The sequence below is a fragment of the Uloborus diversus genome, chromosome 7 (assembly GCF_026930045.1).
Source record: "Uloborus diversus isolate 005 chromosome 7, Udiv.v.3.1, whole genome shotgun sequence".
NCBI classification, from domain to species: Eukaryota; Metazoa; Arthropoda; class Arachnida; order Araneae; family Uloboridae; genus Uloborus; species Uloborus diversus.
This window is the reverse complement of record NC_072737.1, coordinates 143744004-143757024: the sequence shown is the minus strand read 5'-3', so window position 1 is coordinate 143757024 and position 13021 is coordinate 143744004. Positions and strand designations below refer to the sequence as shown.

The following is a 13021-nucleotide window of genomic DNA, read 5'->3' as shown; positions in this document are numbered from 1 at the left end:
TCACTTTTCACAGCATTAATTGCTTCCAGAAGTTGTTTTAATTGGTCATCCATTGCGCGAGTAATCACCATAAAAACAAAGTCTATAAATTCAAACAGTCTTTATGAAAAAAAATGTCCAAAATCACACTTACTCCAAGAAAGTCCAGAAGAAGCCCCACGTTGGACGCCAAATTGTAACGGATTCGGTGCGACTTCCACTTTCTTGAAATGAAAACACAGGAAATTTATTTACACTATGTACAGGAAAGATCGTCAACAACTGCTAAATTATTCATCAGCAATTAAGCAATTATCACACAACACCGTAAACTCAACGTTTACACACGTATTTACTTCCAAATACGAAAACAACACAGCGAAATGCCTCGCTATAAACAGAGCTAATACACCCTCAGTTCGGAATCTGAATCGAAACTCCCTCCCCTCTCCAGCGTAACCGTTTATATACACACCGAAAAGAGAGATCTCAAATATTCCAGAAAAAGCTACAACGTTCTACAACTACACTTTCATTGATAAAATCAGTGAATGAAATAAGAAAAAAAAAAGAATAGGGGGTTGTATACTTTAGCCATATGTTAAGGGGTTGTATATTCAGTACGGGAAATTATTTACAGGTTACGTTACTACAATAATTACTATTTACAGGATTTGTAACATTGCCCCCTTCCTAAGGACTGCACGTCCCGGGCAGTACAATCCCCAGAAAGGGTGCCAAACTTCTATCACATGTTCACAAATACACACATTAAATAATAACCAATAATGCATAGGAAACACAATAATAACAAGAAATATTACTAAACATTAAAAGCAAAAATGAATTATCTACAACTTTTATGTTATCAACCATGGTTGTTTACGTAATACTCATGAACTATGGCCATAGTATGGGGCTAACCGATCATAATGTACAACCCTAGGTTTTGCATTAGGTGATTTTTGGATCCTCACTACGACGTCATTTAGTCGTTTAAAGACTTTGTAGGGTCCATCCCAATGCGACTGCAATTTGGGTGACAGACCTTTCCGTCGGATGGGATTCCATAACCAAACCTTGTCGCCTTCGTTGAAATCATGTCCAGTAGACCTTGTGTCGTATCGGGTCTTCATCTTCTCTGCCGCGATGTTGATTCGCTCTCGTGCGAAGTTATGAACGTCTTCCAACCGGGCCTGGAGATCCTGGATGTACTCCTCAGGCGATGAAGGCGCATCCGGAGGACGACCGAAGACGAGATCACAAGGTAGTCGAAGCTCTCGTCCAAAGAGCATCTGAGATGGGGCATATCCGGTAGTCTCGTGGACAGCACTGCGGTAGGCCAGCAGGAACAAAGGTAGCTTCTTGTCCCAATCCTGTTGATTTCTGGATACCATAAGTGAGAGATTATTCAGGATTGTGCGGTTAAATCTCTCCACCATGCCGTCCGATTGTGGGTGTAGTGGTGTTGTCCTAGTTTTCTCAATTCCGAGAATTTGACATAGGCCCTTAAACACAGCAGAGATGAAATTCCTCCCTTGATCGGAATGAATCTGCAAAGGTGTTCCATATCTCGAGATCCAGTGTTGGACTAGAGTCTCTGCTACGGTGGTAGCCTCCTGATCTGGAATGGGATATGCTTCCGGCCATTTGGTGAAGTAGTCGATGGAAACAAGAATGTATTTGTTCCCATCAGCAGTTCTTGGTAGAGGACCCAGGATGTCAATCCCAATTCGTTCGAAAGGAGCTCCAACGTTGTACAGATGTAGCTTCCCTCTGCTTCTCTTCTTCGGTCCTTTACGAGCAGCACAGGCGTCACAAGAAAGGCACCACTTCTCCACGTCATCCTTCGCCTTGCTCCAGAAGAAACGCTCCCGAACTTTATTGAGGGTTTTCAAGACACCAAAGTGTCCTCCAGTCGCACTACTATGTATTTCTTTCAGAACATCTGAAATCCTTGATCGGGGAAGTAGTAACTGCCACCTAGACGTTTTGCCGTCATCGGATTCCCATTTTCGGTGTAGCACGCCGTTCCGTAAATGGAGCGAGTTCCATAAAGCCCAGTATCTTTTTGTTGCAGGACTAAAGATGGAAACGTCCTGCCAGCAAGGGCGTCGACTGTCACTTTCCATGAACTCCAAAATTGCTTTTATGTCGGGGTCTTCAAGTTGATCTTTTCGAACTTGGTCGTCACTCCATGGATCAGGTTCTGATGATATTGGAGTCACTGTCACCTGATAGGCGATAGGGCTAGTCGTTCCATACTGTTTCTCGATTCGGGAACAATAGTGGCAGTTCTCAGGACAGGGTCTCCTTGATAAAGCGTCAGCATTACCGTGAGATAACCCTTTTCGATGCTTGATCTTCATGTCATATTCCTGGAGCCGCTGTATCCATCTGGCTATCTGGCCTTCCGGATTTTTGAAGTTCAAAAGCCAAGTTAATGAGGCATGATCTGTCCGAAGCAGAAATTTTCGGCCGTAGAGGTAATGATGGAAGTGTTCTATAGCTTTCACTATGGCCAGTAACTCCTTTCTTTTGACGCAGTAATTTCGCTCCGACTTTGATAAGCATTTGCTCCAGTAAGCGATGACATGTTCATTGCCATCAATTTCTTGGGATAAAACAGCTCCGATGCCCTCGTGGCTCGCATCAGTGTCTAGGATGAAGGATTTTTCAGGCTGAGGATAGGCGAGGATAGGCGTTGATGTTAAAGCCTCCTTCAGTCGTAGAAATGCATCTTCGCATTCTTTGGACCATTCAAACTTTTGCTTGCTCTCCGTCAGCTTATGCAAAGGTCGTGCAATGTTGGAAAAACCCTTCACAAATTTCCTGTAGTACGTGCAGAGTCCCAGGAAACTTCGCAGCTGATGGATGTTTTCGGGACGTCTCCAACTCTTGACCGCGGATACCTTTTCCGGATCGGTTTGTACACCCTCAGAAGAGATGATGTGACCAAGGTAGTTCACTTCCCGGCGGAACAAATTACATTTGGACGGGCTTAACTTCAGATTGGCTTCCTTAAGCTTTTGCAGCACCTTCATAAGATTCGCCAGATGTTCTTCGAAACTGCGTCCCACGATGATGATATCGTCTAAATAGACCAGACAGGATTCGTAGGAAAGTCCTCTTAACACTGTCTCCATAAGACGCTCGAACGTAGCTGGTGCATTGCAGAGGCCGAAGGGCATCACTTTAAACTGCCACAAGCCTTGTCCAGTTGTAAACGCTGTCTTCTCTCGGTCGTCAGGGTGTATTTCAACCTGCCAGTAGCCGCTCTTCAAGTCCAAGGTCGAAAACCACTTGTGTCCGGAAAGAGTGTCCAAGGTGTCGTCTATCCGTGGAAGAGGGTAGCTGTCTTTCTTGGTGATTTCATTCAGCCGTCGGTAATCGACACAAAATCTGGTGGAGCCATCTTTCTTTCGGACCAAGACGATGGGAGAGGCCCAAGGACTGGATGAGGGTTCGATTACATCATTCTCCGTCATCTCTTTCAGGAGGGTCTCAACCTCTTCCTTCTTGGCGAACGGTAGTCGTCTTGGATGCTGTTTAATAGGGGGGTGTTCTCCAGTGTAGATCCTATGCTGCGTTAAATTCGTACGGCCAACATCCTCCGATGTAGATGAAAACAGATGCTTGAAGTCATCCACCAATTGTTCCGCAGCAGTTCTTTGATCTTTCGATAAGGGTGCACTCCCAATTAACTTCGATGTCAAGGACTCAGAAGACACAGTCTCGTGGGAATTGATTCTTCTAATGATGCAGTTTACTGGAGTACAAGTTGCCAGCACTTCACCTTTCCGGATATTCCTTGGCCTTTCACTCACGTTGACGACTCGCACAGGAATTACATCTTTAGAAAGGTCCACCAGCGTAGATGCTACCAGCACTCCTTTTGGGCTATTGCTTAAGTTGGGGTATTCAATGAGTCCAAATCGAAAACTATTGCTTTCTTCAATGGAGCCAGGTATTAATGATTCTGACCTTGAGGGAATCGATAAATCTGTTTGGGCTATTATTTGATGAGCGGATTTTACATCACTTGCTGCGGGGAAAACGGCTATGTCTTCTCTCATCGAGTGCAGCTCATTTGTCTTGAAGTCGAGGTTGAAGTCATACTTCTTTAAAAAGTCCAATCCGAGAATGAAGGGGTCTGTGATAGCAGCAACGAATGCCGTATGATGGTAAGTGGCATTTCCAAACACAATTTCTAAGTTTACTTTACCTTCAATCTCGATCTTGTCACCTGTCACAGTTTGGAGGGTAACGCAGGGCGGCGTCCATAGAATGTTGAGTCCAAATTGACGAGCCACATCTGTTCTAATGATTGTAACATTGGCTCCAGTGTCAATAATCAGTTCGCAGGGAAACCCGTTTACGTATGCGTAAACAAACAGTCCATTACTGCCGCCACTCGTCGATGAAATCTGGAAAACTTTAAGATGGGGCTCATTCCAATTTGGCGACCTCCGCCCCGCGAGATTGCCATGGCTTAGTTTTCCTGGACCTGGGAGGGAGAGGTGCTCTTCCCTCTGGTTTCTTGGCGAGCTTCACAGTTTCTTCGTAAGTGACCCTCGCCGCCACATTTCCAGCACTTAAGTGATTGTCCATTTTGGTACTTGGGAGCCGAAGTCCTTTTGAGGATTCCTGCAATTTCTTTTATTTGCTTTTCCAGTTCAGCAAAGCGTGACGAAACCGGATCAGGCTCATCAGTTTTTACGCCGCGGATTGAATGGCGATCCTTGCGGGTTGCTTGCTGGGCGGCCTCCAACTTCATCGCATACACAACAGCAGAACTCGGGTCTTTGACATCCGCCATCCGTAGAGCTTTCTGGATTTCCGGATCTCGAACCCCGTCGATGTAGTAGTTGAGTGCCAGGTTGTCTCGAACATCCGCAGGACAGTCGCAAAAAGCAAGATGAGACAGTCTCTCGACTGTCTCGTCCGCCGCTAGCTCTTGCAGGGTTTCCCCGGTTTTCTGGAAACGGGACTTCAACTGGAGTCGGCTGAAATCTTTCTGGCACTTCTCACCGAAGCGAAGCTCCAACGCAGATGTGAGGGCGGCGAAATCCAGGCGCTGGCTGTCCGGAAGGGTCTGAAGAATGTCCGCTGCGTCACCTCTCAGGGATGCTGCAAGATGGCAGGCCTTGGTAGCAGAGTCCCATCCGTTCGCTTCCGCCACTATCATGAATTGGGTCTTGTATACCTGCCACAACTTTTCCCATCAAATGTGGCCAGTTTAATGGACGGTCGAGCAACAGATGTGGGAGCGCCAAACTGTACAGAACTGCTTTCCGCGGTCGCCAATCTCCGTTCCATGTCTTTAATTATTTCTTCCTTAAATGAAGTAAATTTCTTGTCTTCTTCTTCCAACTTATTTTCCACATTGGCGATACGCTCTTCCACAGTATCAAATTTTTCTTCCAGAGCATCAACTTTATCTCCCATGGCGGTTAGTTGATTCTCCATCATGGTTTTCATCGACGTTAGGTCACTTTTTATTTCATCTTGACTTGTAGTAATTTTAGCAGTTAAATCACTATTTAACTGTTCTTGGTTAGTCGCCAATTCATTTTTTAATTGTTCTTGATTGGCCGCCAAACTTTCGGTCAAGTCACTTTTCACAGCATTAATTGCTTCCAGAAGTTGTTTTAATTGGTCATCCATTGCGCGAGTAATCACCATAAAAACAAAGTCTATAAATTCAAACAGTCTTTATGAAAAAAAATGTCCAAAATCACACTTACTCCAAGAAAGTCCAGAAGAAGCCCCACGTTGGACGCCAAATTGTAACGGATTCGGTGCGACTTCCACTTTCTTGAAATGAAAACACAGGAAATTTATTTACACTATGTACAGGAAAGATCGTCAACAACTGCTAAATTATTCATCAGCAATTAAGCAATTATCACACAACACCGTAAACTCAACGTTTACACACGTATTTACTTCCAAATACGAAAACAACACAGCGAAATGCCTCGCTATAAACAGAGCTAATACACCCTCAGTTCGGAATCTGAATCGAAACTCCCTCCCCTCTCCAGCGTAACCGTTTATATACACACCGAAAAGAGAGATCTCAAATATTCCAGAAAAAGCTACAACGTTCTACAACTACACTTTCATTGATAAAATCAGTGAATGAAATAAGAAAAAAAAGAATAGGGCGTTGTATACTTTAGCCATATGTTAAGGGGTTGTATATTCAGTACGGGAAATTATTTACAGGTTACGTTACTACAATAATTACTATTTACAGGATTTGTAACAATATCTTTCTACCGCGTTTCCACGTTATGATAATTAAGAATCGAATCAAATATTGCACTCTACGCTTGTTATCAACCATATCGTTGCCAATACATGTGAGTAAAGATGTGAATTAAATATTACACTCTGAATTCCATTTCATCATTTGTGATGTCATCCTCAGAAGCGTAAACAATAAAAGCGCACCGATTAAAAAAAATTTAAAAGTTATTAAACTTAGTGAAATTATTTAAAAAATGGTCAGATCCTTTGTTTTTAAGCATGCTCTTTGAGAAAAAAAAATACTTTTAAAATTTTCGAAACGACCCCATTCGGAAAATAGGATGTCGTCAAGTTTTTGCCTGTGTAATTTTGTTTTTGTTGAAAATATTGCTTCCTCGTCAAGCATGGGGAGGGATCAGAATTCATAAGAAAGATAAAGAAGAAAGTTTCGTGGTGGCCACAATATATTAGTTTATTGTAACCTTCATCTGAAGCTTTCATGGTTTGTTTCACACGCTTCGAATTTAAAATAAATAAATAAATAAACCATCGAAGGCGCACAGGTTCGAGCAGGGGCGGCATTTCAGCATTTCATTTGGGGGGTCGAGTTTCTTAAATATGTATTACCACAGTGCGGTAACAAACACACATTAGCTAACAAGAAGTGGTCATAAAATCGGTTTAATATTTAAAAATTAGTGCTTGGACGCAATTAAAATTCTGATACATTTTCTAATAAGTTATCATACAAAACATCTCGATACTGAAGTTTTTATACCTTTTGGAAAAGTTTTAATGCATGTTTTTTGGAATTCAGAAGAGCAGGGAATCGTCTTACTATCAGTACCCAGTGTCGTGCTGTTTTGCCAGTACAGCTAAATAGAAAAGGTTTTTTCTTTCTTTTTTTTTTCTTTTGCTCATTGTGCTTCGAAAATATTTCTCTAACCTAACAAAAAATTTTTTCTACCAGCTGAGCTGATTGGAATAGTTAAAAAATAATTGAAGTAACAAAGTTATGTATGAAAACACTTTTTATGTCTTGCTCTTCAAAATCACACAGGCAACTTAAAAAATTGCAAGGAGCTTAATTTTTCATCATTGAATAATCTAGTCTCGTGGGCGCTCTCAGCTTCAATGAGATGCCATCTACCACCAGCTCTGTTATTCACTATTCCAGGCTGAAGAGTCCACAACAAGGACGGAACTGCAGTCTCTGGATGTGATAACTGGTCTGTCGGTATATTGCCTGTAATTTTTCTTGCCTAGTGCTAAAAATTTTACTCATAATTGAAACATTTTATTTTTCATTTTCAAAAAATCCAATCCAGATAATATAGAGCCAACCATGCAGAAAAATAATTATCATCAAATCTTGTGTTAGTTTTATTCGAAAAACAATCTATTACTTCATACAAAATATTAAAAAATCAGTGTTTGACTTCACATCATCATGTGGATTTTTCTTTTTTTAGCGCCTTTTTCAAATTGGCTCGGAGGAAGAATTTTTTTGAAAACGTTTCACCATTGATTGAAATATGCATCTATGTAAAATCTATTTTCAATTTCAATTGCAGATTGAACTATGGTAGTATGAAAGCACAGATCAATTGTAGATTGAACTATGGCTTGAATAGTCCGAAAATTAAGTGTGGCGGATTGAAGATGTTTTGATAGAGTAAAGCATTTTTAAAACACTTTCCGCAATAGAAACAAATTGAATAAAAATTCAAACGAAGTCATACATGCTGAAGGGCATGAGCTTTTGAAAGAATCGTTTTGCAATAATTCTCACAGTCGTCAAATCACTGCTTTGAAGTTATAGAGGAAGGTTTTTATGATTTTAACTCTTGAAGACCATCTTGTGTCACTTCGAGATTGCATAACTATAGAGTCCCATAAAAGGTATTTGTTGATATGTTTTTTTTTTTTTTAATTCAATAAGCACATGCATTTTTAAGAAGTTTCTATGAAAGCAGATAATGCATTGAGCAGCTGAAACGTGTTTCTAGCAAAAGAAAGCGATGAACACTCATTAAATAAATATACACTTAAAAAATGAGCGTAAAAGTGAATGTAAAATATCAAGGAATTTTCTTGAGAAAACCATGCAGCCACACCACTTTGCACGAGCCTCTCATATTGGACATACCATCGTTACACTGCTCACACAAGTATGAAATATTTAGCCGAGAAAAGGCCGAAAAATACTTCGTGAATTTCTAAGTTATCATCCAAATAACGAAAAACACTTTTTCTAGTCTGGGAATGTGTCGAGCTTCATCAAATAGTTACTGAGAACCAGCGAGATTTTTTTAATGAACATTGATTTCCGACTTACATAAATTGAATTCATCCATTTTCTATCATTCTGCTTAAAAAATTTGGGGGTGCGACCGCCCCCTCTTGACCCCCCTATTTGCCGCCCCTGGGTTCGAGCTCGCAAGGGCGCACAGAACCTGCACTCACTTTGACTCAAGATCTACCTCATCCTCCAACTATCTACCACTTCAGGGTTGCCATGAATTCAAAGTTATTTACTTTGCATTATTAATTGCAACCTTCTTCTGCAAGCTTTTGTAGATTGCTTTACACGCTTAGAACATTCAAAAATAAATAAATAAATAACATTAAATGAAATTAAAAATAATAATTAAAAAAAATTAATAAAATAAAATAATAATAATGAAAAAAAAAATCATCGAAAGCGCACAGGTCAGAGGGTTTTGGCTCAACCGCACTTCCCCCTCCCCCTCCGAGCACCTATCACTCCTGAGGTGCTATGAATTCGAAGTTAATTATGATGCAATATTAATTGTAACCGCCTTCTGCAAGTTTTTATGGATTTTTCCACACGTTTTGGAACGTTTAAAAAAAAAACCATCGAAGGCGCACAGGGCCGGAAAGCACCATTTTAGCTTAAAATCTCCTCGCACTCCCCCCTTCAACTTACCTCTCACTTCCAGGGTGCCATGAATTTAAAGTTGATTATAATGCAATATTAATTGTAACCTCTTTCTGCAAGCTCTTATGGATTGCTTCACACGCTCCGAAAGTTACAAAAAAAAAAAAAAAAAAAAAACAATAATGAATGGAAGCTGCACAGGCCGGAGGGCACTCCCTTTAGCTTAAGATCCCCCCCCCCCAGATTATTTATCACTTCTGAGGTGTTACAAAGTCAAAGTTATTTATGATGAAATGTTAACTGTAACCGCCTTCTGCAAGACTTAATGGATTGCTTCACATTCACACGCTTCGAACGTAAAAAGAAAAAAATATGCACAGATTTGAGGTCGCACCGACCCGCGGGCCAATCCACCCTTGTTACTGCATCAACTTTTCTTTTTTTTCTTTTTACGAAAGAAAGGCTAGAAATATTAACTTCAGGTTAACAAATCGAAAAGCAAACATAAAACATAGTGCAAAGAAAAACCTTACCAATTACTGCACGATAATTCAGAGCACTTGAAAACGAAGCGGTGCATAAAAGCAAAACAGGACAAAGAAATGAAAATTTAGCCATTTTTTTTCACTTGTGGCCAAAACACAGGCTACAAACTAAATCAGAGACGCTTTGCAGTCTCTTCATTTAAGTAAATATAATCACGTGATCGCATATCCCCTTATCCAAGGAAAGCAACTTTCATTTTTTTTTTTCAGCAGGTTACATTGAAACGACTCGAATGGGATAATTGAGTTTTCACGAAGATTCCAGAAGCTAAACTTCAGTCAAGTTTCAAGGTTATGGTATCTTGTAAGAAAGAGAAGAGTGGGAAGAGCCTTTTCCACACAAGAGATACATTCTCAAGGACGTGATGTGACCTTATAATTTTTTCATTATACATTTGAAGGTCAGTTAATATTCTAATTGATAATTTCCATATTCTCAGCAATTACAATAATTAGTCTATTTCATTCTTTTCTTTACAATTCCATCTTTCCCCCATGATATTTAATTTGAAGACTTCGGTGAAGGATGGAGGCAGCTCAACTTTTTAACAGGATTCAAGAACTGCAAAAAATGTTTTTTAAATTCATTTTTAAAGATTCTATTTTCATATTTAAAATGGTTAGAATTTGTCTCTATGAAACCAATTTCAATGATATTTTAACAAAATATAATGCTGCCTATGCGAAATCATTATTAGGCAGGGGCGGAGAGACTCGCCGACCTATCAGCCCACTGGCCAGTGCCCCCCCCCCCCCCCGTGCACCCTCTCTATCTCTTGCGCTTCGCGCCCTAAAACCTTTGCTCCTTTGTTAGTTCTTTTTCTTTCTTTCTTTTTTTTCACATCCTTTTGTACCTTTGCGCCTTCGTTTTTATTATTTATTTTTGCGCCCTAAAACCTGTGCGTCTTCGTGGGTTTTTTTCCCCTCCTTTCGCATTGTTTAGGTGAAACATGTAAAAATTCAACTTCTGTGCACAGTTTCGAAGATGAGGATAATGATATTGAATGTTGATGCTTTTTTTTTCTCCAGATTTTTACTGACATTACTATCTTCTTTTTATATATTTTACATGCTTTTGAAAAAGATATTATATGTCAGTTTTTGAAGTACTAAATAAATGATATTCTGAAATTTTTTTGAAAATTCATTAAGGTCACTTTCATCATATTCTCATTCCAAAGCTAGAAATAGCAAGATTTCTTTTAGAAATGGAACAAAAACTACTTCATTATTCAATAAGTGGAATATATCAATCATTTTGCAGTTCGTATTTTAAAAAGATTACCATAACAAATTCTTTATTTTCGTTTTCGGTCTGCTGCATATTTCGTAGAAAATAGAAATTTTAGCTTTTGATGTCAAAACAATTATTTGACCTCTTTTATTGGTTATTTTAGGGTATATATCGAAACAGTATTACTTTTAGAGCATACAGGTTTTTTTAGAACTGAAGAATCTTTTTTTTTTTTTTTTTTGACCGAGTTATAAGAAAAACAAAGTACTAGGCGACCATCTTTGATCCGCCATTTTGGATGGAAACTCACTTGGAATATTAGGGGACTTTTTAGGATTTACTCTACATGCTATGAGGAACTAATTCTGAAAATATTTCTTAGTTATAAATTTGTGGTGCAAAGAATCCTAAATTTACTGGGCTATTATTCCAGTTTCTTGTGACGAAAGACATTTCGTGATTCGAGGTTGGCTGATATATTAGTTGAGAACCAAACCGAGCATATCGTCGTATTCAGTGAACCTGAATTTTAATTTTGGAATCTTAAACCTTAAACACTCGAATTTCTTGATCTTTGTTTCTTCTTTAAATTGCTATCTATCTATTCAATTAAAATTCATCACAATATTTTTAAACCCTGGGTTTCGTCAGTTTCCATTGCTGTGATGGCATTGTTGTGAGTTCTTAGGAAGGCCATGTTATTTACTTTTTTAAATGCCTTTTGCTTATCCTGGTCGTTTCTTTAGGCAAATCATATGGGCAAATCAATTTATATTACGAACAGTGCGAGACATCGTAAGACATCTTTGGGTTTCGAGAAACTTAAGTGCAAGCAAAGAGTTTTGTAGGCAGCTGTGAGCCACCTAAACTACGTAATAGGCCCTGGTTGGCTGCCTTGTAACTCTGGAGAGCACAGTCCAGCTGAAACCGTTGCACAACTATCAATTATGTGTTTTTGGTCTGTGCTCAAATTTTCTATATTTTCCTTTTCTTTTGCCAATGTAGAAATACATGGCAGAGGTAACCTCTAGAAAGATAGCATAAGTAGGTTTTCGTATGCCATCAGCTTGGGTTTGATTGGACCAGAAAGTTCTTAGGTTCAGTAATTTCTCAATCTTATATATCAGGTGTCAGACCGGGAGTTCATTCGTTTGAAAAATGTACACCAAATGTTGCAGTTATTTATTTATTTCCTTTTTTTTTAACACCTGCAAGGATACTGTTGTTTTTTTTTTCTCTTGATGTTCTTATAGACCACCCAGGGGGGCGACGACATGTGGTTTCATAATCACCATCGTGCCTGTAACAATAATCAGAAATATTATTGCGTCAGCCTTTCCATGCATGCTCAACCCCCTTCAGATCCTGGACTATTACGGGAGTGCCGTTTTACGCGACTGTTTTTAGTCAAGAGATAATAACTTTGCTCTTATTTAAAAAGATTTACCTTTGATTATGAACGAATTCTGCGTTTCTCCCGTTGGTTTTGAACGCTAATCAAATAGATAGCTGCACTAAGTTTTCCAATAGCATACTGTCACTAGTTCGCTGCAACTTCAAACTTTCTTTAAATAACGACACAGTTCTTGAGAAAACACAGAAGATTTATGTGCAAGAAATATCATTAGCAACTGCTAAATTAACCATAGCATTTAGGCAAATATCAATTAACGCCGTAAACTCAAGGGTAACACACGTATTTACATCAAAATACGCAAAATCACAGTGCAAAGGCTAATACACTTTCTAACGCAACGGCTGACAACGAGACTCCACAGTACAGTTAAAAAGCAAACTTACTCTCTTTTTCATTCATACGACGCCCGTCTATTTATAAATCTAGAGAAGTTTCGACAAAATTCTAGTACGTTCTACCAGTATTTCTCATATTTTCTTTTTATTTATCCACGAATCTTATCAATCAGAAATAGGGGACCGCATATTTCAGTCGAATGTTCGAGGGTTGTATGTACATTACAAGAAACTATTTCAGGTTACGTTACTAAGGTAATTTTAGATGAAAAATAATAGAATAAACGCCAAATTTAGCCAGATTACAACAAATTAATCATAAAAATAATTACTATTTCTAAAATTTGTGATATT

At 39.2% G+C, this 13021-nt stretch overlaps 1 protein-coding gene across 1 annotated transcript in view; it reads right to left on the bottom strand.

Annotated features, from left to right (window-relative positions):
• LOC129226394 (gamma-glutamyl hydrolase-like) overlaps positions 1-9801 on the bottom strand; it is a 65763-nt gene extending 55962 nt beyond the window's left edge. Inside the window, exon 1 of the mRNA XM_054860995.1 lies at positions 9670-9801. Within this exon, the coding sequence (XP_054716970.1) occupies positions 9670-9754 (85 nt within the window). The 5' untranslated portion in view covers positions 9755-9801. The remainder of the gene's footprint in view (positions 1-9669) is intronic.
• Between the last annotated feature and the right edge of the window lie 3220 nt (positions 9802-13021).